Here is a 26938-nt window from a genome sequence, read left to right on the forward strand (position 1 = left end):
GTCCTTCCTAGAGAGAGACAGTTACGGCACGCACTTATATTGTCACGTTCCCGCACTAAAATCACATACTACTGCCCCAGCTGCGTTTAATAGCCAATGGGTGTGTCTCTTTGGCTGGTGACGTCACCCACTGCATAGGTACGTTATCTAAGTTGCGTTCCGGCCGTGTAATGGGTAGGCCGCGTATTGAGCAGAAGTGGGAACAGCATGCCTACGACTGCTGCCTACTTCGGCAGCAGCATGCCTACGAAGACCGACTTCGTGAGCAGAAGTGGGAATGGGCGCGAAGGCGGCCGGAGGCTGCTAACGCCTCCCGCCGCCTTCGCGCCCATTCTTGCTCAAGCATCGTCACAGAACCCATGACCGTCTACCACAGCGACCACAAAGCGATGCTCACCTTAGTGACAAAATAACAAAGACGGTAGAAAATGACAATTCATGCGGTATGTGTCTTTATTTAAATCAAAATAGTGTATCACCATATATACAGCTCCGCTGGTTATCCACCTTCACAGAGTAGAATGACACTGAGGGTTTTTTTTTCCTTTTCTTTTTTTTTTTTTAGATCAGAAGGCTAACTTGTTCCGGAGGTATATTCGCCAGTTGCTTCCAGCCCTGCACCAACTTTGAGGCCATGCATACGCTCGTTTCCATGACAACGTATGTTCACCACACTGTGCCGGCAGTCTTAGAATAATTTAGTGAGACTGATCTTCTTTTTCGTAAGCAATGAGTACACGTCGATGCAACGCAGTCACCGGTACTTCAAGGATCTCTATGATGACTGCAATTACCTGCGCACGCGACGTGTGCCCGGGGCAGCGAGTGTAATGGTGAAAAGAAAGAAGGTTACATCATCAGAAATATTTTACACTGTACACTAGTGTTCGTTAAACTTGTAGGCTGAAATACCGGTCAACTTTGACGCACCTTTATTAATGAGCGTACGCTATCTTTTCGTTAGAGTGTCTGCGTCCTTAATAATTAGGCCTTATTTGTTTTGTAATAACCGTGCGTGATTCGAATTTGCATAACTGTTACATCATCACTTTAGTCACTGTAGTCAATGACGACCTAAGGATTAAAACGTCATACGTGCGCTCTCCAACTCAAACACAATTTGCATGGATCACAAGAAAATGTATTCACCCGTACGTACGCGTACAACCGCGGTATACGTATCGTATAACAATATAACGAATCGCACATGCAATGCATCGCACTTGATATGAACAAAAGAGATGAGCAAACAAAACAGTAAATGGTGTTTGCTTGACACTGGCTTTAACACTTCCACTTCAAATACATTATTGCGCCAGCCAATTATGTTCGCTTATTTTCCTTACGTCAAGTGGTTCCGCGTCTTTAGAACAACTCTTTTTTCCGTACAGATCGTTCTTTGTGTCACTGGTTTCCGGTTGAAACCTGAATGTCTATGCAAATTCTGTGTATGATCCTGATATCACTTCTCAGCCAACATTTGAGATTGAAACAACGAGATTTCATTACTCGATTAGCCTAGTGTTTACATTGCCACAGCGAAGTCATTAAGTTGTGAGTGGACTCCAACTGGCTCGGCGCTCTTCCCGAGAGGAAGGGTAGGGGCGTTGCGTTTTTGTAGGTGCAGCATGTTTCTAATTATTAGGTTGTCATCCACTATAGTATGCTTTGCTGTCCCTGCACTCAGCTTGCCCTTCCTAGCTTTCAAGGTGCGGACAACAAAGCTCAGCGGATATTTCTTTGTTATTTATTATTTTGAGGAATTGGCTAATCTAAATGGCTTAACACGCATCCATAATGTATATCGGCTTTATGCTCCACAGCTTTCGTTAGGAAATCACTCTAAATTTGTGCTAGGAAAGTTTCCGAGAGCAAGTGACCATGGAAGGTCGACAAATAGAACGGAGCCGCCAGCTGAACGTACAGCAAACCCCTATGCGTGCAGCTGCGCAAGCTGTGCAGGTGACTCCCATGGATTTCAACGTCTCATGGTCGCATGTTTTTGTATTAATGACCATGAGGTTGGAACTACCGTATATACTCGTGTAATGGCCGCACCCGTGTATAAGCCGCACCCAGAACTTTGTAAAAAAAATCTCCAAGAATATATTTAATATTTACCCGCGTATAATCCACGCCCTTTATTTTTGAGAAGGTTGGCAGTGTTATCTGTTGTGTGGTGCGATAATTTCGAAGCTTTTTTTATCTTTTTTTTTTATTCGGTGGCAAATCAAGGCAGCCGTGCCGAGTTTTCGGCGTCTCCAAGTAGCAAAAACACGGCCTTCGAGATTTAGCGGCTGCCTCCGAGACGCTGCCATCGCTGATCTCTGGGGCGTCACCATTTATTCCAGCCGGCAGGTTAAGTGCTACGGGATTAGCCAAGAATTGTCAGAGCCAGTACAAGCGAGTACTGTAGTGCAATAAAGGCAAGTACCACCGAAAATATTTACGAACAAAATTTTGTGTCTTTTTCTCCGTGTAATGGCCGCAGCACCGATTTTATCCTGCAATCTCGGAATAAAACCTGCGCCCATTACACGAGTATATGCGGTATCAGATGTCTTAAGAGATGTGATATAGGACTTAATTCCCAATTGAAATACCAAGAGGTATTACACAGCGCATGTGCTTATTGTTCCTTCTAGACAACATTTTATTAAATTTAATTAGGAACACGGCAAAAAAGGGGGGTTGCGGCAAGAGCTCTCGAAAACAAATTAGTCGCTCGATACTTGGCCTCGTGCCCTCATATAGCCTACTCACCAATTCTTAACTTATGTGTGAAAACAAAATATCTGACAGCGAAATATTCTGTCAGTCAAACATAGAATATTGCGTGTTGCATGAACATCTGTTTTCATTCGCTTTTGAAGGCGAACGGCATTTTGTTTCCATGCATTCTTTTTTTTTTTCAGGAAAGCAGACAACTTAGAATTTCTGACTGTCTCGTAAGAATCAAGTAGAACTAAACATATTCAAGACGCAGAAACTTTCGACTTTTGTTATTGCAAATGAATTGTTTTGGAGAAGAAGGCAGTGTTCGCTGCGACAGCCTCTTCCTGTCGCAGAAAATAAGTTCTGAGCCGGAGAAACGTGCAAGTCTGTTGTGTCGTTGATTTCTTTTACTTCTGTTTGTTTTTGTTGAAGCAGAACGTCATGAAGCATCAAGAATAACATTATTTCACCTTCCTCTCATACGGCTCTCCCTGTTTACGAAAACACAATGGCATGATAGAAAACCAGCGCCGGGCACACGATGTAAACACAAATGTTCCTGGCCTTGATTAAATTGACAGTAGTGCCACTGTGTGTTGTTTGTGTACCATAAAGAATTACAATGGCCCTGATGATTTTTGGCGGGTAAAGCGTAACATCGATCGAAGCAACTACAGCTCCAGGCACAATTATGTGACACCTGGAAAAAAGCTTCCTATGAATTGATGCTGAATATTTTTATTTTTTCTGACCGATGTTAATATTGGAACTGATAAACCAGAAACAACACATAAAGAGATCATGCTTGTTAACACTATCTGGCGACAGTAAACTTACTTCACAACAGGGTGCCTTTAAAACGTCACAGTGTTACGAGTATAGTGGTACATGTTTATGTACCGGGGATGACAGAATATCCGACACTGCAAGTGATGAGAACGGAATTCAGTAAATTGAATATAATCACACTATGCATTGGGATCTATTTCGCGTAGTGCAGTTTAGGAGACAGTATACTTTCTCGTAGTACCCAATTACCCTTTGTCTCTCGTCCACTCACCCCGTAACCAGCGCAGCAGGAAAGCGTCCGTGTCCGAGGGTCTCTTGACGTCTGACACCGCTTTGCGAAACTGCGTGACAAAGCAAGCGTTCACGATGCACGCTCTTGGGGGAGCTTAACTGCGTTTTAAAACGCTAATCATTTAGCCTGACAGCTTACAGTGATTCGACCCTGACAGCAGGGGCCACAATATAAACCGATTTACCACCTTAAGAGTGTTTCCTGCCTATAACTCACCCCTTACACCCTTACCGATATAAGAACCTTGAAGATTTTAAATAGCTTTACAGTACATCACGGCCCCAGTGTTACTTTTGACGTAAAGCACGTCCACAGGCGACAGTCACTTGCCGCAACGTACGCATAAGTTGTCCAGTGTCAAAGGCGAAACGGTTCACGCAACTGTCACTACTTCGGCCTTCCACAACTTATTGTTGTAGCGCCTGTCACTTTAAAATCAATTAGACTAAGCTTTTGGGTTCTGCGTGCCTTTATATGCCAGCGCCTCTACCTCCCCCCCCCCCCCTCCCCTTCCCTCATCATTATATTTTTTCAGGTAAGATGTAAATACTTCCATTCTGTGCTCAATCGAACCGACACACAGTGTTGTTCTTTTAGGCATTCATATGTGCCCGGCACACATAAGAGCGTACTTTCAGACAACTACCTGATCTAGAGCGACTTGCTGACGTGCGTTTAGGCAACCCAGGTATCCGTTCATTTCGGCGGTATCCCGAGGTATCCGGTCAGCTCGCGCTCTCGCGTGGTGACCAACTGACTACACGCGTCCGTTGGTCGCCTCGGGAATAGAGATGACGTCACGGGGCTGATTATGTCACGCCCCCATGCGGACGCTAGCGACGTCCAAGTGCGAGAGGCACTTTTCACCTGACGGCCGAACACACAGATGTGGCCTCTGACAGTTTTCTTTTTCTTTTTTGTAAGCCTCAGGTGCCTCTACAATGTCTGGCTTGTCGCGTTGTTGCAAGTTCCCTAGTGCATATACGATCATGACCCAATTAAGAGTCCTATTTTTTATAAAATATCAACTGACATGTCCAACTGGTGGACATCAGAGCTTTTCAGGCATCCGATAACTTTTCTATTCTCAGTGTGCAGCGTACCAGTCGTTTCCGTTAATGGTGAAGTAGCGGACTGCAATTCATGTTAAAAATGTAAAAACGCACCCACGTGTGACTCGGCTGAACATCACCAACGTTCTGGTCATTTTTTATCGCTGCTCATCATTACCATAACCATTTTCCCTTCAATTTTTAGACTCACGCCAAAATATTTGCAGGTTCGCTCCACTCGTTACAAACGTGACGCGCACCATCGTCAGTATACCTTTAAGCGCTGTGCGAATTACAGCGGTGACTTCTCGTCACTATTGTGTATGCCGGACGGCTACACTGTAAGAAAAAGTTTCACTCTTTGGGGCTAACCTGTTCCCCAAATAATAATCGTAATCTATCTAACGTGCGTTTCCTGTCTTTAACGCGGCGCTCAATGCATACTTTCATGTCACGTACAACATACATGTGTTAGCTTGACTTAGCGTTCGTCCCCCAAAATCAATGAGCGTGGAGTGTTAAATAAACTAAATTCACGCCAGATAGATAGTGCTTATCGTTTGGGGACAAAATAAGCCCTTAAGGGTATAAAAAGTTTTTAGCATGGGCCACGAAAACTGCGATCAAGGACAATTATTTTGCCAAGACGGGTTGCTTGGTGGTTTGGTTCGTGATACAGAATAAACTAAAAGACCGGAAAACGTCCGCATACAAAACGGTGCTTGGGCCTGCCCTGCCTGTCCTGCCTGTGTGTTTTGGCCGCCACTCTTTTAAATTATTCCATCACTCGTGAGGCTCTGTATCGCACTGTACCCTGAATGTGTACACCTTGTATACCTTGTACCCTGAATGTGTACCTTGTATACCTTGTATACCTTGTATACCTTGTGTACCGTTCTCTGAGTGACTCGGACCGTGGCTACACCCGTCACTGGCACAAAAAGTGTTGCGTGCATTAGTACAGTATTTGAAGTGCACCGGTTTATGAGACCGTCTATAGTGTCCCTGTACATAGTCCCACGTGTACTCAGTGCTCATTCTCTCCCTATTTTTCTCTTTCTATTTCCTCTTTCCGTTACTCCTAGTGCAGGGTAGCAAACCGGATGCTCTTCTGGTTGACCTCCCTGCCTTTCCTCTCCTTGCTCTCTCTCTCTCTCTCTCTCTGTATGACAACTTTTCATTCCGTCGTCCCTGTTGTCATCGTCGTGGTCATCATCATCGTCATCACCATTCTACCTTAGTCCTTCGCGGGGCGAAATTCTTTCGCAGAAACCTCCAGTGACCCTTTCACGCGCCAGCTAACCAGTTTCATATGTTTGCAAAATTCCTAATGTCGACACTCCCTATCTCCTTAACAACCCTTCGCGAATCACAAGCCCTCAATTTTCCTTCCATTGAAGCCAGTTCTCATAACCTAGTAGACCAGCGTTTACCTGTTGCGCTTTTTGCATAAGATATAAATCTTTGTCATCTTGTCAATATAAATGGTCATGTCTAGTGGACTTCATTTCCGACAGGCCGCCTTCCTGGCTGTAAGTACAGCAATGCCATGATGGCCTTATTTCACTGCTTTGAGCGATAAGCGACAAATTAGTGCAGATGAGTCAAAGGCATGGGTGGAAACAAGTTGAAATCATGAGGATCGGTGCATGTGACAAGATGCCATTTAATTATTTGTAGGTTGCGGGGAAAGCGGCTTTTGATTTTGTACAACACAATCCAAGGGTGGTCCAGACAGTAGCTCAGAGCCCTTCATTCAGCGCTCGGAACCTCAGTTCACGAATAGACTTGTGTCTAGGAAAATCATTAAACAGCTCTGGTTTAATGCCTGTAAAAGCGTGACTTGCAGTCACAGAATGACGACAAACTTGGCCACGTATTAAAGTTTTATTTCCACTACAGCTACTCTCAGTTGAGAGCATAGCAACTGCACAATGTAGAAGTAGTAAGGAGTGACAAATGTAAATAGAGCTTTCCAAGCAAATAAACAATATAAATAAAATTTTCCCATTTTACACACATGCACGCTGTGCACACACACAAAAAGAAAACGCAACCGCCGGCGCAGTATTGCAATCAATCACAGTAATGGGAAGAAATATAAAGAAACGATCAAGAGAAAGTATACGAACGAAGTGATGCACAGCAGCATGCATGGGCAATCTTCGTTCACCAAGTAAATCGGTACAAATTGGCTAATCAATAAGTACTATGAGAAAAATATGAAATGCGATAAGTGCAAGAACCTAAGAAAACAGAAAGAGCCTTCAAGTGAGAGAGTGTGCATGGCAGTGACGATACTATCAATGGTTAGGTTTACCAAAGCCATTTTTCATGCGCGCTAAGAGTGCCACCAGCTTTTGTGGCATGTTCGCAGGTATCATCATTCTGCGTATCACTATTACGCTTCTTTGAGAAGAAGTGGTCGCCAAAATGAAAACAGCCTGAATTGTCAAAGACCCTAATTCGATTTCGGGTCCTCGACGTGTTATCCGGTGTGCCGTCGTCATCATCGCAGTTGTCGTCGGCGTCGGGCAGTCGTCCTCTCAACCTTCCTTATGCTCATACCGTCCTCATCCTTGTAGCTTAAGCCCTGGGAACGATCGCGTTGTCGCGTGGAAGTAAAGGATTTCCACAGAGTTGCCCTCAACAACCTTATTTGCCTTAAATATTGTGCTTACATCTGCGTCCAAAGGTACACGGGTCACTTTTGTCACCAGTAAGTTCAATTTCATTGCAGCTGAAGAAAAAGAAAAAAAAGAAAAAAAGAAAACGGGCAAACCGGAGATGTAACGCGTCCTCTGAACATTGCAGTGTGAAAACCGCATTGTATTGATCCATTTCAGGCTTGGTGCCTATGGGGTGGACACATTCAGCGTCTTTACAAAGCCAGTGCTTTCCACATGCGCGTGAGCCTGATTTGCACAGCTTAGTAATCTTCGAACGACTTCCGTAGCATATGTAGACCATCCGGCCTCTACGGACGACAGACGCCAGATCCAAAGATGGTTCATTGGAACTTGAAAACGTCAGTTAAGTTAATTGTCGGATAACTTGCGCGCAGCAAGTCGATATTTTTCTTCAGGTAATCTTACGCAGTTCATGCAAATGGAGATTTACGTAATGCGTGCAAGTTGTTTTGGGAAGTGGAAGAATGCTAAAAAATTGTAGAAAAGTGCAATAAACCAGTCGGTGTTCGATACATGACTGGGCAAACTAAAACAAAACAGGAGCAAGTAAATTCCGCAATATTGAAAAGACGATCATTGGAGTTTTTTTTTTTTTTTTTCAGACCCAATACTAGAAAATTTAAGGTGCCAAAAATACATGTGACAGTGTCTTTGAACATCAGCATGAAGAAAAGAAAAGTGCGAACCTGCAACCACAATATTTATTTATTTATTTATTTATTTATTTATTTATTTATTTATTTATTTATTTATTTATTTATTTATTTATTTATTTATTTATTTATTTATTTATTTATTTATTTATTTATTTATTTATTTATTTATTTATTTATTTATTTATTTATTTGAAGTAAACGATTCCAGCATATGACACTTAAGTTTGTAATAAATACCTCTAAAGGAGACTACTTTATTGACGCCACATTCACAGCTATTCGATCCAAAATGAGTTTTCCTGTAATAATTGATGGCAGACTTTCGGCATCTCTCATTGGGAACATGCGAAAGCTCTACTGCGACACCCTTGTTCGGCCTAGCTGCATTTTCATCACGGTAAGCAAGTGTGTCCGCGCTTTTACTTACCTGCAGTTTTAAACTTTTTGTTTTCCTTTGTTGTGTTGCAACGCGGGGTTATTAACACGAAACATCCCATTCACAGGTATTGAAGTCAAACCGTACCAGCTCAAGAAAGAGTTTCGTTGCTTCGCCCTTTATTGGTATTTATATAATTTCATTTTCGTATGAAAATCCTCTAATATTAAGAAAAGTTCGACGACTGAAGACGCCATTGTTCCAATATCAAGAAACTCAATCAATCAATCAATCCACGAAAGAGGTGCGCACGTGCGCTGAGTACACCAGGTAGCTGAAGTGAGTATTTCCTTTAGAGCACGCGCACAGTTTTCAAAAAGCTGCACAAAATTGCTCGCGAGATCTTTATAACCTCATGGAACTCAACGCTGCTGCACCGCGCTCGAGTCGAGCAATAAACGTGCATGAATACTCATTATTAATGTGGCCATAAACCCTCTACTAATTCGGTGGACCAGCCACCGAACAGTCTCATTCGACGACTGCTCTTGCGCCATCTTCTGCCTTGCTTCGCTCCGCCGCTGGAGGCAGCAGCTGCACGCTGTAGCTGAGCTCCTTGCGCGTCAGCCAGCTGAAGGAATTGTCGAACACCAGCTCATCTGCGCAGGTTTCGCGCGCATGCGTGAAAATAGGTTGAGGTCTATTGCACGTGCAAAAAAAAGAAAAAAAGAATACTAGAGTGACAAAAACATGTAGAACTTTCTTACGTTTTCTCAGTCAAGAAAAGTTAAACAACAAGAACGGGAACAAAAAAAAAAAAAGAATTGAGAAACTCCATCATGGCCCTCGTCACTACCCCTGCTTCCTTCTTTTCTGCCGTAAAATGTTGCCTCGACAAGAAGGCATCCACACGCGCATGGCCAAAGCACATTGTTTTGCGGTAGTTTAGACATATGGCTCAGGCAAAGTTTGGTAGTAGCTCAGCTGTAGCTCAAACACGGTTGAACTGTAGCCTCGGTAGACTGCATATCTCTTTCAGCCTTTATTATAAGACGACGTGCTTTATACCTATCTAATTGTGCTGTCCACAAAGATAACTGAAGCAATATTTCGCTCAGCTTGTTTTTTTTTTTTTTTCTCCTACCTCGACTGGAGCGTTTGTGTCAATTTTACTCGTAAACGGCGCTTTTACTATACTATACTATACTATACTATACTATACTATACTATACTATACTATACTATACTATACTATGCTATATGTACTATTCTATACTATAATATACTATACTATACTGTACTAAACTATACTAAATGGCACTGTACTCTATTGTAACATGAGACACCTAATTTTGTGTATGTACTTTATATTTAGCGACGTATGGGGGTACATAAAAGGGAATGAACTAAGTTTCTATGTAAACTATCGCCTCCTACGCCAATTAAAATTGCATGCATCCGTTTAACTGGCTCAGTTCACAACATGGTTATACCTTGACAGTAGAAACACCGTGACACAAACCATAACAGGCACACAGGTACGCGCAGTAGAAGCGACCCAACGTAACAATTTCTTTTGTACTCGGAGTGCACCCTCCGTTCTCAATTGTGTACGTCATCCTCACTCAAGTCAAGAGCACAAAGGACCACTTAACAGCAATCTGCTGCTTATAATCTTTCAGCGATAGTCGTATTCGGCCCTTCTAAACAACGTGGTATACATCACATTATTTACCACCGCCTGCACATTGACATTGTCTGGGAGCCGCTCCCCTGTCTCGTAACGCATGAACTGCTCCTTACAAGCACCAACACTTAATATTGCTTCTTACAAGCCATCTCTTATAAAGATAATCATCATTCCCTTGATTCTCCATTTCGTTTTTGCAAACTTAAATAAACCATTCATTGAAAGCCTACTCAATTTTAGCATATAGTTTTGGAAGAGCTCGTAAGAGTTTTGCGAAAATCCACGAGACTTTTTTTGTCGATCGCTATATCGTTGCGGACGTTGGCTTCGGCCGTCCTAGACACCGATCGAACAGCTTCGAAGAATATTTCCATAGTATAAGCGGTTGCTCGTGGTTCAACTGGAGCGCGTAACAATAGAGTCGCAATGAAGGCACCGTTCAAAGCGAGTCCGCCCGAGCGGAACAAAATGAAGAAAAAAAAAGGTTGCTGACTTCGGTGTGTTGACTGAAGACCACACAGCAAAAGACGAAGCTATAGATTCGTAGCGAGAAATCACATTCCCTATAGTCCTGTATAATTGTTCGTAAATAATTCAAGGCAATCACACATGGCCCTGCTCGCAAGCACTCACAAGTTCCGGGCTCGTGGCAACGGAGGCTGCCGCTGTGTGGCGCACGGGGGGAGGAGGGAAGCCTCCTGGGAGCCACCACGTCACGTGTTTCTCCTCCATCCGCCTCGCTTCCGGAAGGCCTGAATCGCACAGAGAACGTCAAGTCCCCAGACTGCCGTGCCAAACTTCCATCGCAGCTCGGAGCCAGCCTGCTTCACAGACACCTGAAGGAGCAGCGACGAGGCAGTCTTTTGTGAACATCGACAGATAAGCAATACGCCTTCAAGCGCTTAAGCTCTCGCTCCCTCCCCTTCTGCCCTCTGCATAAGTAAGCAAAATTATTTCTTGTGCGGTTAAGTTCACTGTATTTACCTTCCTCTCTTCTCTCCCTTCCTTTCTACGTCGTCTAGAAAAACCTACGCTCTTCGAGTGGCTGTCAGGAGAACTTCACCATATCATTCACCCACAAAAACTAGCAGGCATACAGTTAAGTGTTCTCAGACTAGTTGGCCTGAGAATCGCCTACAAACGTATTAACACCTAGCTTTCCTCTAGAAAGGAGACTAAAACAGCTTTCTCATCAAACGAATGATCAAGTCCCTCCCACATTCCCGAGCGCTCGAGACACTACAACGCCGAATTACTTTAGCAGTTAGATTAGCAAGAGTGGGCTGCTTTATCTTAACAATATAATAAAACTGGGAGTGATGTCGCACTAAACGACGACTAGGTCGATGACTAACATGCTCTCGAGGTATTTCTTAATGCAAGCACGAGTTTAGACGTATGTCTGCTATCGGTAAAATATTCGCGTAAGGAAATAAGTACTTCTATCGCAGTGGATCTTAACTGTTTAGGATGAATTGCATATCGTTTTCTGTCTTTTTACAGTACTACGTGCGAGGAGCAGGGGTGCTGAGCAATACCTGTAGCAAATAGACGGGCTGACAAGTTGTACGCCAAGGTTTGCACCTTGCCAAACGTATCCATTACTTGAGTGGTTTGCTGATTGCTAGTTGAGACTTTCCCTGATTGCTATTTTTTTGTGTGGGAGAAAAAAAAAGGGGGGGGGGGGAGGTGAAGGCTGCATTGTGGTAGTCGCTGCAGCGGCCGTATCGCTCAACTTCCTTCTCGTCAACCATTCGTTCTTTCTTTTGCCTAATTTACTTCCTTTTCTATTCGTTATTTTGTCCTGTACTTCTTGTTTCTGTTTACCGTAGAAGAGAAACTGCATATTTCTTGGCATTTGTACGCGAGCCAATGAGTGATTTATTCTGATGAGAATGGAAATGTCGGAAACTAGTTGTGTCACCGGCTTCCCCACGAACCACCACAAACTATTTTGTTCAATGAGCAAACGATGATACATGGTGGGATGAAAAAAATATGTTCCGGCAATAATGCACATTTCGTAATCCTGCTTAAACGTCAACAGTCAATGCACGAAAGAAAACCAGCACATTCTGCACCTTTGACAAATAAACGCAAATGAATGTATAACCACAGCGCCAGCAGAAATCTGAACCTGTATATGGGAGTCAGCTCTGTACAGGAGACTGTTCACAGAGTTGCACGAGAATCAACCTTCATCGCACCACAGAACAGGCATCATACCGGTAGCGACCAGCTGGATCCAGCTGCGATGGTGCATGACCGAGTTCCTTCAGTTCCAGACCATTTTTTTCTGTATTTGTCCGGCACGGGGCCTCCTGGACAGATCTGCGAGCGACAACCAGAGGAGTTTTATTAACCAGGGCTTCAGGGAACACCAATTTTATTCGACCATAAGCCGGCTTTTAATCTAAGCCGGCACCAGAGAAACGGATCGCCGAGAAAAAAAAAAGTGACTTCGAGAGTAAGTCGACAATGAAACGGACATAAAACAAGAACATTTGGCATTGGGGGAATTTAAAAACTGGGGTTACCTAGATTGACAATATTGACGATGATAATCTTGAAAATGGCACGAAGTTGATCTGTGGGATAGGCCAGGAATGTAGTGGTCGACCTTACTTTTCTTCACGCAATCGGCCTTTCTTTTTCTTTCTTTCTTTTTTTTTTGTCGAAATGACTTTGGTATCAATCACAGTCGGCTTCCGACACGCATGGTTTTTTTATTTCGCCAAGAAAAGCATGAGTGCCTAGAACGTAGGAGAGTCCATGGAGTTCGATAAAATGACGTTTTCTGACTTGCGATGGCTTTTCCAGCTGCTTGCACTGCGTCTGCGCAAGTCTTCAAGCGATGACATCAATGCCGCGTGTTCTGTTGCGTTCCACGCTCCATCGTCGAATCTAAGCCGCCAAATGAGTTTCATATTGCTTATTTTGAACATATAAGCACGGCCGCTGGATAAAAAAAAGGTGCGGCCTGCCGCGTGCATCGAAAACGGTGTGATCCGCCGCGGCGCCACACATCGGGGGCTGTTGTCTGGCATCGGCATAGCAAATGCGTCAGGAACGCGCTTGGAACGCCGTCGCGCGTGCCAGCCGACGGCGCGTTCCATCGCCGATGACTAGCGCCGTTCGGCCCAGCCAAGCGGCCGACAGTGCAACTACGGCTGTCACATTTGCTCCCATTGCAACGCGCCCGATGCGGCAGGCCGCACGGCCGTGATATAAGTATACCACGGCTTATGCTAGATTAACTACGGTTGCTCAAACGACTTGAGATCACTTAAAAGTGAGGTCATGTTAAATGCGCACAATGCAGAGCTTACAGGAAAGTTTTTATTTCCTTCACGTAACTTTTATCGCCAAAAGTAAAAGCGTATCGTGTGCAGTAATGGCTACAAATAGAGCACGGCATTGTCTGGCATCGCTCCCACTGTTATGAAAGTGGTTCAATCAATTCCAGTTAGAACTGTGGAATAGTACGAATATATATTTTGTCACGAGCTTTTACGGCCCTTTGGTCATCACCTGCAATATTACGATAGCACCCGAAAGGACAAAACAGCAATGGAAGCGTCAAATTTTGAAAAAAGAGAGAAAGAAGAAGAAAGGAAGGAAGGGTAACTACATTTTGCAAGTTAGGCGCCCTACAGATGGAGAGGGGTAGTCAAAGAGAGAAAGACAGAAAGCAGACAAGAGCTTAGATTACGCGCATGCACATACAGACGAGACACAGCGTTTCTACGTTCGCGCTCTCCAGTCTGTTGCTTTCAGGCAGATAACTGCAAGTGCTGCGGGCTCACCCCGCTGCGTGATCAGCGTGGCATACAGAGCCAGAACTCGCGCACCAGATTCGTGCAGCGTCCATCGCCGTCGGGTCCCCTCAGCCGGCCGCCCCAGTGAGCGGGAAGCCGCTCCACGTCGAAGCGGCTGGCCAGCACATCTCGCCAGCCCTCTGCAAACCAAGCGGATTCCACTCGCTAAACCTCCTTCGAATTTGCTCAAATATATCTCATTTCCTGTATTGTTACTCGTTTGCATATAAATCAAAATAAATTCAAACTACGATGCATGATATCTCAAGGCAACAGATGGGCTATACGAGGGGGGTGCTATTCGGGACATTGTCAAATTCCGCCGTATTGTCAAATTCTGCTACGGCAGCATATTGACCCAATCAGAAAGGCCGCGGTCGCCATCTGGGCCAATGGGAGCTGGCAAGATGGCGAATACGACAACGCCCAGGATAGCATCCAGGGACGTCGTAGTTTGGAGACTCAGGTTTAATTTGGACTACCTGGAGATATTAAAACGAGAGCCTGAATCTATGCATACGAGAGAAATGAGAGAGGAAAGGCAGAAAGGTTGTTAACCATAGTAACTGTCCATTTTGCTACTCTGCACTGGGGGAAGTACGCGAGAGCTTCATACTGTATGAACTCTATCGAAATGCGGCAAGCGCAGCCGAGAATCGCACCCTCGCCCTGGTGTTCAGCAGCAGAACGCTATAGGCACTGAGCTACAGCGGCAGTTGAACACGAAGGCGTTTAGGCCACCGACGAAGATACCAAGAACTGGCTTGATAGGGTCCGCGCCTCATAACATAGCAGAATGATCAAGCACTCTAGGATAATAAATAAAATTTCTTATAAGAGTTTAAATCACACATCAAAAATAAGCAAAACAAACTACCCCTTGATAGGAAACGAAAGTAATCAGAGTGCTTGCGAACACGGACATGCACCACAGATAAAAAAAAAGGTTTTAATTTCCTGGTCTGTCTCAGTGCAAGCCTCGGGATGATTGCCAATGGGAATCGTGCCATATGTTACATGTATTCCGTGCCGAAATGCTATGAATCAGGTATTCGGTGTGTATACTGAAGTGCGAATCTATGCTTTCTGTGTTAACTGCACATTTAGAGTATAATTAACACGCAACAAAGAATCAAACAATCGAGCAGTTTTTCCGGGAAAAACTGACATTCAAGTCAAAGTATGTACGCGTAGGAAAATCTGTGCGAGTAGAACCACGCATCCTCTTTCACTCCACTGTAAAGCTCTGTTTCGGCAGACTGAATGCCTTTATGGGCATGCTACGTTAGCAAACCTCGTGTTCCGCACCAACCCACCACTGTTGGACTGTCTTCCTCTTCCTATGCAACCACCCGGCTGCAAATGTGCTCTTGGGCATAGCGATGATAAGTTGAATTTAGAAAATGGTATTAGAGTAGAACAAGTGCGCAGGCTGAAGAACAGCATAAGGACTAATTGACAGTGTATTAGAGTAGAACAAGTGCGCAGGCTGAAGAACAGCATAAGGACTAATTGACAGTATTTGCTTTGGATCACAGCTAAAGCACGCACCGTTGCGTCATTATGTAATTTGTTAAGCCCCACGAAGCGAGGCAGAGAATGAAGACAGTGGAGCTGCACACTGCTATGAATGAAAGAGCTGAAATAGTCACCAGATGAAGCGGCATTTCAATGCTATTTCGCTTCTTTGTCTGGACAATGCAACCAATAAGCTTCGTCGACTTTCTGGCACAAAATTAGTAGGGCGTGTGAATATTCGAAACTTCCGATTAACGAATCGAATAATGTCCTATTCAATTCGTTCTTCAAATGGAATATTCACTATTCATAAATACGCGTATAATTTGAATAGTTTTCGAATATTTAAAAACGTCAACAGTGCCCAAATAAACATAAAGTTGGAGCAAGACTGCGCTAAATTTCATCCCCGCGGGAAAATTTGAGAGCTATGTGGTGGAGCAGGCTATACGTTGGTTAGGAAGCTAAACTTTAAGAGTTATAGAGTGATCATTCGCGGTCTATAAAAATGTATGTTCATACTAAGGAGATGATTGTTCTTGCTTAATGCCACAATTCTGTTTTTTTATTAAACAATGCTTCATAACGTGCTATCTAATGAATGAAACTTGTAACGTTAGCAATACTAGGATGTCAACATCGTTTTATATAATTGTGATAACGGCTATACATTAATCGAGAACTACTCGAGATTACATTCGATTCAATATGTTCCTGGCCCTATTTGATGCGCATTCCATTTATTTATTTATTTATTTATTTATTTATTTATTTATTTATTTATTTATTTATTTATTTATTTATTTATTTCACGGTTGTACATTCGCCAGGACACTGTTGTACAGGGGTTCTTCTCTCTCTCTCTCTCTCTCTCTCTCACACACACACACACACACACACACACACACACACACACACACACACACACACACACACACACACACACACACGCACACACGAAGTGGGAAATAATATGCTATGATATATATTAAGAAAGAGAAAAAACGTGCATATACATATATAAGAAGATCACACGCCACTTTTCGGTTACAAGGCACAATATATTGTGCCCTCCTCCACCCCATAAAAAAATTTGTCGCAGTTTCACCCGAACGGCGAAGCATCAATTGCGATAGCAAATTAGTAGAGAGCTAGGATAGTAGTTTTATCAGCTGCATAAACTTGGACATGCAGCAGCACCAGCAACGCGCAGAACTACTGTCGACGCACCGAACGCGCGCGGCGTTGGTGACTGTTGCCGGTACCTCTGGGGGCGGCTCGGAGGTTTTCGACGAGATCAGAATGGGACACCCGTCGAGCAGCGTCGGAAATCTTACCCACCTTCTCGCCTCGCAACGTTTTACATAAATACGCATTTGGTGGCACAGCTAAACGTCGTCGACCCTTCCTCCCTCCCTCCCTTCCCCCCATGGCCTTTCGCGCGACGGAAGATGTCGCGTTTGCTCTTTTTATATGGTGATTGTAAAGGAGGAAAGAGACGCTTAATTCTGCAGCCCTTCAGGGAGCACGGCGCCGAACGCACGTTTGCTCTCCGATGTGCGTTCGTTCCCCGTGAAAGCGCGCGTCCCTCGCGCCCTTTCAATCGCACATACAGCATCCGGAGCGCGGCGAAGATTTCATCACCGTTGACGTCATACGGAACCTCACGGCGACGGCGATGGCAGAAATCCGCTTTGGAGTGTCCATATAATTGCTATCGCAATAAAACGCGTTATTTACGGCCTGAATAGAGTCACTGTCGCGCGTACCAACGCGGCGGTGGGAGCGCTTCTCCGTGGACGGCTGTACCAGAGTAGTGGCGCAAGAGCGGGCGCGAGGAGAACTAGGCCCGAGACGCCGTTTCGGCGCCACGCACCAGGCCTAACCTTTATTTTTATGTAGCGGCCGTGACCCCATTTACAGTGGAGGTATACAGGTTTAAGAGAAGATTATTTCAAACCGACATTCATGAAAATACATGTGCACTCGGATTCATGTACACGAAAACAGACAAATACTAGCGGCAATGGCACATACAATCAAAAAGGCACATTATAAAAAAAAAGGAACACACTAAGGTGGCATATTAATCTGGCAGGTGTTCTGACCTGCCAGACATTAATGGGCTAGTATATACTAGGTATATACTAGTATACCTTCTAGTACCCTTTCTGACCCCTTTCTAGTATATACTAGAAAGGGGTCAGACAAGGAGACACAATCTCTCCAATGCTATTCACTGCATGCTTAGAAGAAGTATTCAAGCTTAGACTGGGAAGGCTTAGGAGTGAGGATCAACGGCGAATATCTCAGCAACCTTCGGTTTGCAGATGACATTGTCCTATTCAGCAACAATGGAGACGAATTACAACAAATGATTGAGGACTTTAATCGAGAAAGTGTAAGAATTGGGTTGAAGATGAATATGCAGAAGACAAAGATAATGTTCAATAGCCTGGCAAGGGAACAAGAATTCAGGATCGCCAGTCAGCCTCTAGAGCCTGTAAAGGAGTACGTTTATCTAGGTCAATTACTCACAGGGGACCTGATCACGAGAAAGAAATTTACAGAAGAATAAAATTGGGTTGGAGTGCATACGGTAGGCATTACAAATCCTGACTGGGAGCTTACCACTGTCGTTGAAAAGAAAAGTGTACAATCATTGCATTCTACCGGTGCTAACATATGGGGCAGAAACTTGGAGGTTAACAAAGAAGCTCGAGAACAAGTTAAGGACCGCACAAAGAGCGATGGAACGAAAAATCTTAGGACTAACGTTAAGAGACAGGAAGAGAGCGGTGTGGATCAGAGAACAAACGGGGATAGCCGATATTCTAGTTGACATTAAGCGGAAGAATTGGAGCTGGGCAGGCCATGTAATGCGTAGGATGGATAACCGGTGGACCATTAGGGTTACAGAATGGATACCAAGAGAAGGGAAGCGCAGTCGAGGTCGGCAGAAAACCAGATGGGATGATGAAGTTAGCAAATTTGCAGGCGCAAGTTGGAATACGCTAGCGCAAGACAGGGGTAATTGGAGATCGCAGGGAGAGGCCTTCGTCCTGCAGTGGACATAAAATTTAGGCTGATGATGATGATATGATGATGATATACTAGGTAACAACTGCGCAGTAATGCGCCCATTACGGGGCTTTATGAATCTTGTCGACCATTTCCGCAGGAACTGGTCTTAATTTGTTCAGAATGATCCAGTCTACGCACGCTTGTTCGTGCATGAGTTAACGTAAACGGCGTAGTAACGGATACATTGCTCTATTTGGCTGCCCCTTTAGTGCCGCCGATCCTCGTTGGCGCCACAAAACAAATGCTCCTATGCACCACAAAACAACATGAAATGGAATTCGTAGTTGTTTCCTTGCCTGTATACGAACATGGAACATTCTCCGCAGTAAGAGCCAAAATGTTTTTGATACTGTACAGTCGAACAAGGCATGCTGCAACATTTCTTCTTGTCTGCACTGAGGGCAGCGGTAACTGCGAGATATTCCCCACGCTGCCGTGCGGTTCCGCGTAGGCCAAATGCTCCCATCCTCCCATCCTCGTCTCCATCCGAAGTCACAAACCTCGGCGGGTACGGCTGACGAAGTCAGACTGCGCCAGCTGACGCTCCTGCACCTCTGCAGTTCTTCGTGCGACAAGTGTTCAACGGCTAAACGTTCGCACACCTCCGTTGCCGGGGCGTTAACTAACTCGACATCAGGTAAAGCTGTTCGAAGGGATTGGAGGGTACTACATACATATTTATAGAATGGCGGTGGCTGTTCCGCCGTATAACCTGTCCTTTCTTCCGGTAAGAAAAGCTTTCTAGAGGAACCCAGAAAGTAATCTACCAGTTTCCTGCCTGGGTATTCCGGGTTGTTCACAAGGTCGTAGAAACCTCGCAGTGCGAGAACAGAACTCATTGTTTTGATGCAAGGCAGACTAAAACCTCCTAGTTCCGTTGGAAGCCGAAGGAGCGGGCGTGCCACTAGTTCTGTCTTGTTGTCCCATAGGAAAGAACCGCAGAGTGTGGCTAGCCTCTGTGAAGCCCTGCGTGGTGGACGCGCTATGCGTGCTGCGTAGTAAAATGCCGCGCAAACACTGGATTTCACTATGTAGCTGCGCTCGGCTAACGTCAACGAAAACTTTGACGCCACTGACCCCTTCTTTTCTGCTTTCTTACGCAGGTCTGTCCACGTCACCTGCGCCACTTCCCCGGACGTGAGGAACACTACTCCCAGGACTTTGACTCCAGCTACCCACTCGACTTCTCCGTCAAGGGCGGATGCGAAGTTCCCGAAGGCCATCGCCTTGCTTTTGTTCAAAAGGGCTCCGGATAATTCAGCGTATTCTTTGAATAAACGCAAGAAGACGTAGTAGCTCTCTTCGTTTCTCAAGTAGAGGGACACGTCGTCTGCATATGCGGACACATTTATTTCTCCTTGGCCTGGCAATGGAAAGCCGCGTATCGATGGGCAAAGTGATACGCGACGCAACAAAGGATCAAGACAAAGAACGAACAGGTGAGGGCTCATTGCTAAGGCCTCGTGTCACGTGTCACGGGGAAGGAATCAGTGAGTAGATACTTGCTAAAGGAGCCAGCTATTCATCGCGACACTAGATACGCTATATCTACATGAACCTTCAAAGTTGTGCTGCTTACTTTTCGGTGTTTCCACTAATAATTTTTCACAATTTAGGCAATTCAGCAATAGGACCGCAGTGACAAACGTTCCAACGACGGCGCATCCGCATTTTAATCAACACGCCGTCCACAATCAAGATCAATCGTAAGAAGTGATTTCTATTCGAAATTATTGGCAACCACCCTCTGCGAGAGCGCTTCGTAAATGCATTGGCTGTCGGCCTATAAGGCGCACAAATGGCGGGAACGAAATTCAGCGTTTTCTTGAATCAACTAACAATCGAAAAAGTTTTCGCAGTTTCACCTGAAAGGCGAAGCATCAATTGCGATAGCAAATTTGTAGAGAGCTATACGGAGTAATGATAGTAGCTTTATCAGCTGTATAAACTTGGACATGCAGCAGCACCGGCAGCACGCAGAACTGTTGTCGACGCCGTCGGCGTTTTGCCCGCGTTCGCACAAAATGCGTGCGGCGTTTCGACACTTCACCGCTTTTTTGTACATTGTTCAACCCGCACGTTTGTACTATTTTGCTTAAATACCACCTTACCGCTTTTCATATACTGTTGAACTATATATGACTTATCGTACCTTTTTGTTTCTTACGCGAGATTCGGACAATTTCACATTTGTATTAAATATATATATATATTAGTATTATTAAATATAACTCTAATGATAGAGTGATGTGGCAATATCACTCGCATATTCCGCGTATCATGTAGCGAGGCGTGGCATGTACATATTCTTAAATATATATATCGTAATTTTCGCTCACCGGAGGCCGGCGCCGACAATGTATTTTCTGTGAGAAGGGGTTCTTAACGCTATCGCATTAAAACATCCGACGCAAGAGTGAACATTTTATTACAAAAAAAAAATGTCGCAGTTTCACCCGAAAGGCGAAGCATCAATTGCGACAGCAACTTAGTAGAGCGCTATACGGAGTAAGGATAGTAGTGTTATCAGCTGTATAAACTTGGACATGTAGCAGTACCAGCAACGCGCAGAACTGTTGTCGACGCCGTCGCCATTTTGCCCGCGTTCGCACCGAACGCGCGCGGCGTTGGTGACTGTTGCCAATGCCTCTATGGGCGGCTCGGAGGTTTTCGACGAGATCAGAACGGGAACCTCGTCGCCTCGCAACGTTTTTATATAAATACGCATTTGGTGTCGCAGCTAAACGTCGCCTCCCCTTCTTGAGGGAAAGGGAAAGGTTGGCGCTATCTTCTGCAGCCCTTGAGGGAGCACGGAAGATAGCGCCAACCTTTCCCTTTCCCTCAAGAACCACTTATCATCATCAGTGTCCCGTTCTGATCTCGCCGAAAACCTCCGAGCCGCCCGTAGAGGCCCTGGCAACAGTCACCAACGCCGCACGAACGGGACACTCGTCGAGCAGCGTCGGAAATCTTACCCACCTTCTCGCCTCGCAACGTTTTTATATAAATACGCATTTGGTGCCGCAGCTAAACGTCGCCTCCCCTCCCTTCCTCCCTCCCGTCCCCCCACGGCCTCTCGCGCGACGGAAGAAGTCGCGTTTGTTCTATATATATGTGGTGACTGTAAAGGAGGAAAGAGACGCTTAATTCTGCAGCCCTTCAGGGAGCACGGCATAGAACGCGCGTTTGTTCTCCGCTTTGCGTTCACTGCCCGTGAAAGCGCGCGTCCCTCGCGCCCTTTCACTCGCACATACAGCGTCCGGCGCGCGGCGACGCTGGCGCTGAGCCGTGCTCCCTCAAGGGCTGCAGAAGATAGCGCCAACCTTTCCCTTTCCCTCAAGAACCACTTACCACGGCGACGATTTCATCGCCGTTGACGTAGTACGGAACCTCACGGCGACGGCGACGCGGACGGCAGAAATCCTGTTTGAGTGTCCATATAATTGCGATCGCAATAAAAGGAAGTTTGCTATTTTATAACATATTTAACAAAGATGAAATACGTATCATACGCCCTCATAAACTGCAACCCTATCAGCACCGCGCTGCGCAAATATACGGTACAAGTTAGGTTGTAATTTGCACAACGATGAAAACACAGGCCTACACTTCAAAAAAGAAATTCCTATTCGCACACTTCACAAAACTATAAAGGGCAATGGTATAGATTCTGTCTTGTCGGTGTCACAAACCTTAAAACGAAATGTCATTAAAAGTCGCCTGACATTCCGCAATAACAGTCTCAACAACCTCGAGTTTAGACTTTCGACTGCCTGAATCAAGCTCTTGCAGGCCGATCTCGACGGCCTTCTTTCTTTATTTGCATGTTTCATTCAAAGCGCGCGTTTCAAAAAAGTCCGGCAGAAGCAATGCTCACCCTTTCCAAAGATGTTAACTTTGCTTATTGTCCTCTGAGACAGCAAAGGCTTGACGATGTTCCACAGCACGGGAAACAAGCTGGGGGCTGAAATTCCGAGCATAATGTATTGCATCTATACGCACCACTGACCCTACGTACACTTGCGCAGATACCATGGCTCGTGCGGTTACACTAGCAACGTTGTCGTCAAGACAAATTACAATGAGAACTACAATGAGAAGAGCGTAAAAGGGCCGCAACCACCTAGCATTGACCTACTTGGTCCTATAGCATCTACTTACAAAGCTTTGCGCAGCTTTGCGGTGCTGTGGCGTCAATCTGGTGTCCGCCTCATCCCCTGGTTTGGTGACCTATCCCGGTTTCATTTTGTCAAACCAGCTTTCTTTTTTTTCGTTTCACCGTTCTTAGAAACGTCGTGCTCAATCCAACGAAAGTAAATTACCCTTCCTCACTTTGTTTATGCCAGTTGTGGTTCCAGATACTTCAACACGAATTTGTGCTCACGTTTGCCTCAATTTTGCAACTTCCCTGTTGCACATTGCCTCCTACCATTCTGTGTTTAGCTTAAAGGACGGCTATAAAAAAATTTCCCTAGTGCATCATAGCCTTAGTTGCTTTTGCGCCATAAAACCTTCCATAAGTATACCCTGCCGCGGTAGCTTAGCGGCTGTGGTGTTTCACTGCTAAGCACGAGTTCGCGGGATCAAATCCTGGCCGCAGCGGCCACTACTCTGATGGGGGCGAAATGCAAAAACGCCCGTGTCCCGTGCACTGGGGGCAAGTTAAAGATCTCCTGGTGGTCAAAATTAATCCGCGAGTCCCCCCATACGGCGTGCCTCATAATCAAACCGTGGTTTTGGCACGTTAAACTCCAGAATTCATCGATTCATTGCATAACTATCTAAAATGAAAGAAAGAACAGTCATCTGCACTTCACAAGAGAATTCTGCGAATCGAAACTTCGCATCGTAAACGCAGCGGGGAAACTTAAAATTGCGGTAGGTAGCGCCCTAAGCCGGCCTAATAGTGTGTGGCAAGATTGACGTCACAGCCAGCAATTTGAATTAATTATGGACAAAAGAAAGAAAAGAACTTAGTTCAAGAAGCGACTTCGCACAGAAACAAGGCAAGGTCTAAGAGAGATGCCAAATATTTCCGATTGAATTCCAAACAATTCTTATTCAATGGCGTTGCGCAATTTGATCAGCGTGGGTCACGACCACTCTGCCCTTTATGTTACAAGTCGTACACTTCTTCGAAACAGGTCCCAACTTGACCAACTGCCATCCCGGCGAAACCTCACCGCGAGCGTCTTCACATCGTTGCTGTCCCATTGAATTAATAACTATACTGGGTAATAAAAGCCGTCTCACCCCCGATCTGACTAATCCCTGTATTGCGACGAACTATTTTTCTTCCTTTCTTGCTTTCTTTTCATTCACTCAAAAAAGTAAATGAAGGACGTCGAGGAAAAAGCCGCACAGACGCGGGTTGAGGGATACATTTGACCCCTTTTGTTACATCGGATCCGGCTACATGGCGTCACACACGTTACATATTTTACAAACACATATGCAGAAGGACTCATGCAACTAATTGAATTTTGAAAAGTATTACTGAAAATATTTTGTTTAGGGACATAAATGTTGCAGCAAGAAACAAAAAGAACATCTGATCTTCACAACATGCGCTAACATAGTAAGCGCTAAAGAAGGGAGAGCGTTAGAGAATTAAATTCTTGAATAAGATATTTGCGCAAGCAAAAGGGTACAAAAGGGAGAAGTATACACCATGACGCGCTATGTTATACAAGTTTGCATACCAACACGCTCAACAAACAGCAGCGCTAAAGAAATAAACTGAGACAGGGTTCAATCGTGTGAATTACAGCCCGCTATTTCGTACAAATTCAGTAGTCTTCGCAGGTTGTCGCTCAACATTTGACAGTCATAGTTATATCTTAAACTCGAAACCTTCCATACTTCTAGTTTACGCGTGTTATAGCAGGATAAGTTTTTTCGATAGGTTAGAACTGTTCCCGATAACTCCAAAGTTAAAGCTCTTCTGATCCTCGGCAGCGATTGTGTCCTGGGAGCTTGTTGCTGTTTCTTGCAACTTTAGATCCTCATTCAAAAAAAAAAATGCACGCTTTCTCCTCTGAATATGAAGAACACTTCTCACCATTGATGACAAATGCTTCTTCAAGAATCTCAGGGTAGTTGGCCTCGTATAACCGCACTGCCTCAGAGATCGCAGACACCACTGCATGTTTCAGTGCAAACAAAAACGTTTGTCTCACACTTTTTGTATAGAGTATTCAGCTTCATACAGAGAACTTCAAATGACTGAGATGGACCTTATACTTTACCTCTAGAGTCCTGCTCGAACAAACTACAGGGCATAGACTGCAAGCTGTAATCATACTGCGGTAGCCTTCAGTCCGTATTTTACCGGGAAAAAAAAAAGGAAACTCGAGTAGTTACTATCATAAACTCAGCGCTAAATATATATTTATGAAGTTTCTGCTTAGGCTGGAGCTTTTCTGCCTGCGAATATAACAACTTTAGGTCATATTTAAGGCATCACGGTTGGTTCTGAAGAATGGCCTGGTACATAAAAGCAGCTTGCAGTATAGACGTCTACCACATATATCTGTGTCGGCACTTTTCTAACAAGACATTGACACGACGTATAGGTGAATACAATGTGTTGTATTCCTCACAAAAATCGAATTGCCAAATTTTATTCGGTGTCGCCAAGTGGTCTTCGACATTGTTTCTTTCGGGATCGTGATATGGTTTCGGCTTGAAATTAAGTACTACAATAAACTGTGAAAAGCTTACAATTATTCTCAGCTTGTGAACGTCAGGGAGCAAATATCTCTATCGTAAAAATTGGTCGTCAACAGAGCCTACGCGCGCATTTTTTTTTTCAGCAACCGTAGTAATGATAACATGACAGGTTTGAGTATACGTTATAAGGTTTCGTGCCAATGTGGCCTCTAGTTCGTTATTTTCAGAATCACTTGGCCTAGTTTGGTTTCATCATCATCACCCTATATTTATGTCCACTGCAGGACGAAGGCCTCTCCCTGCTAGTGATCCAAGTTTAAAGATCACTAACACGACAATGATCTTGGTTTACATCACTAGCAGGACACTGCTAATGTCCAAACTAGCAGGACACTGCTAGTTTGGTTTACATCAAGTCTAAAGTAAGGGTCTAGTGAAACTTATGCAGAACTCTTAAGAGAGCGAACTCCACCGCTGGATAATCAAATGCATGCCTCTGATGGCTTCAAGTACATTTTCCTCTGTACCAGGAAAGTAGCTTCAGCAGCTGCTCACACCGATGGGCGGCAGCGCAGCTAGAAAAGCACGGGCGATATTTGATTTTTCGAAATAAGCGAGTCGAACAGTCGAAGTAAAAAAATAAGAAGGGCTTGGAAAACATCCTGGCCAGATTGGCCAGTTTGCTCACCTGATAAGATGGATAATGTACGATCCTGCTCTCCAGTGCAAACAGCGAACAGCACAGTAGACGCCGTCGAATAATAAATGACAAAGTGAACTGCCTGCCTCCCTGAGCTCGGTGAGGAAATGTTTCATGAGCTTGTTTCAAGTGTATCCAGCTGTGCGTACGGTTTCTTTCTGGAAGTTTTGTCTCCAATAAATGGAACCTTGAGGAACTTCGTGGCAGCGATATTAATGGCGATGCTTCGCAAATTTTCGAAGCAATATTCTCGAACCATATTCTTCTGGAAGCTTTCACTTTCACGAGATTTCACGTCACTAGCGCGTCTGTAGCGCCGAACGGATCGGCGTGTGTGAGCGACAGTGTTCTTGGCAAAGTGTCAAGCACGCTGTTTTATCATGGTGCTGGGAACACTGTCGTCCGCCTACAGAGACTTCTACTCCTTCTTCAGGCCACGGGCGCAAAGAATAAGAAAAAAAACTCGGGGATTCATTTTTTTTTTTTACTCATAGTTACGACAACATGAAGCCAAACGACAACGTACAACATCAGGGAAAGCATTTTCATTGAAATGTAGAAGTAATAAGCAAGAGTAAAATTAAAGGGAATAAAAAATAGCGTCAAAGGCACTGCACGTGCGGTGAGCAAAGAACCTGCTTGGATACTTTTATACACAGGGTGAGTAGTGTGAGACTAATTTTAGGTCCCCTATTTCAAACATCTGCGGATTTCACGCGCTGTGACAATCGGTTTAAGCGAATCTTTCATTGGTTTTTGTGAAGAACTCTGTGCAGGCTTAGGGACAATTTGCAAGTAGAGACCACACTACGAAGGAATGACGACGATTCAATGACGACAAACGACGACGGCGTGATGTCGCAGATGTGACGAAGGAAATGAAGCA

General features: G+C 44.7%; 1 protein-coding gene across 5 annotated transcripts in view; it reads right to left on the minus strand.

Annotated features, from left to right (window-relative positions):
• Positions 1-3788: 3788 nt before the first annotated feature.
• The window catches only part of LOC119461067 (SEC14-like protein 2), a 44876-nt gene continuing 21726 nt past the window's right edge, over positions 3789-26938 (minus strand). The window contains exons 8-13 of one of the 5 annotated variants that reach the window (XM_049672546.1): positions 24742-24822; positions 22558-22644; positions 14112-14218; positions 12487-12591; positions 10894-11096; positions 3789-3845 (exon numbers count right to left, since the gene is read on the minus strand). In XM_049672546.1, coding sequence (XP_049528503.1) covers positions 10974-11096; positions 12487-12591; positions 14112-14218; positions 22558-22644; positions 24742-24822 — 503 coding nt within the window. In that variant the 3' untranslated portion in view covers positions 3789-3845; positions 10894-10973. Of the gene's footprint in view, positions 3846-8731; positions 9230-10893; positions 11097-12484; positions 12592-14066; positions 14219-22557; positions 22645-24741; positions 24823-26938 lie in introns of those variants that run through there. The other 4 variants (XM_037722246.2, XM_049672547.1, XM_049672548.1 and 1 more) reach the window with 4 other exon arrangements.

Source organism: Dermacentor silvarum, chromosome 8, assembly GCF_013339745.2.
Source record: "Dermacentor silvarum isolate Dsil-2018 chromosome 8, BIME_Dsil_1.4, whole genome shotgun sequence".
In the NCBI taxonomy this organism is placed as follows: Eukaryota; Metazoa; Arthropoda; class Arachnida; order Ixodida; family Ixodidae; genus Dermacentor; species Dermacentor silvarum.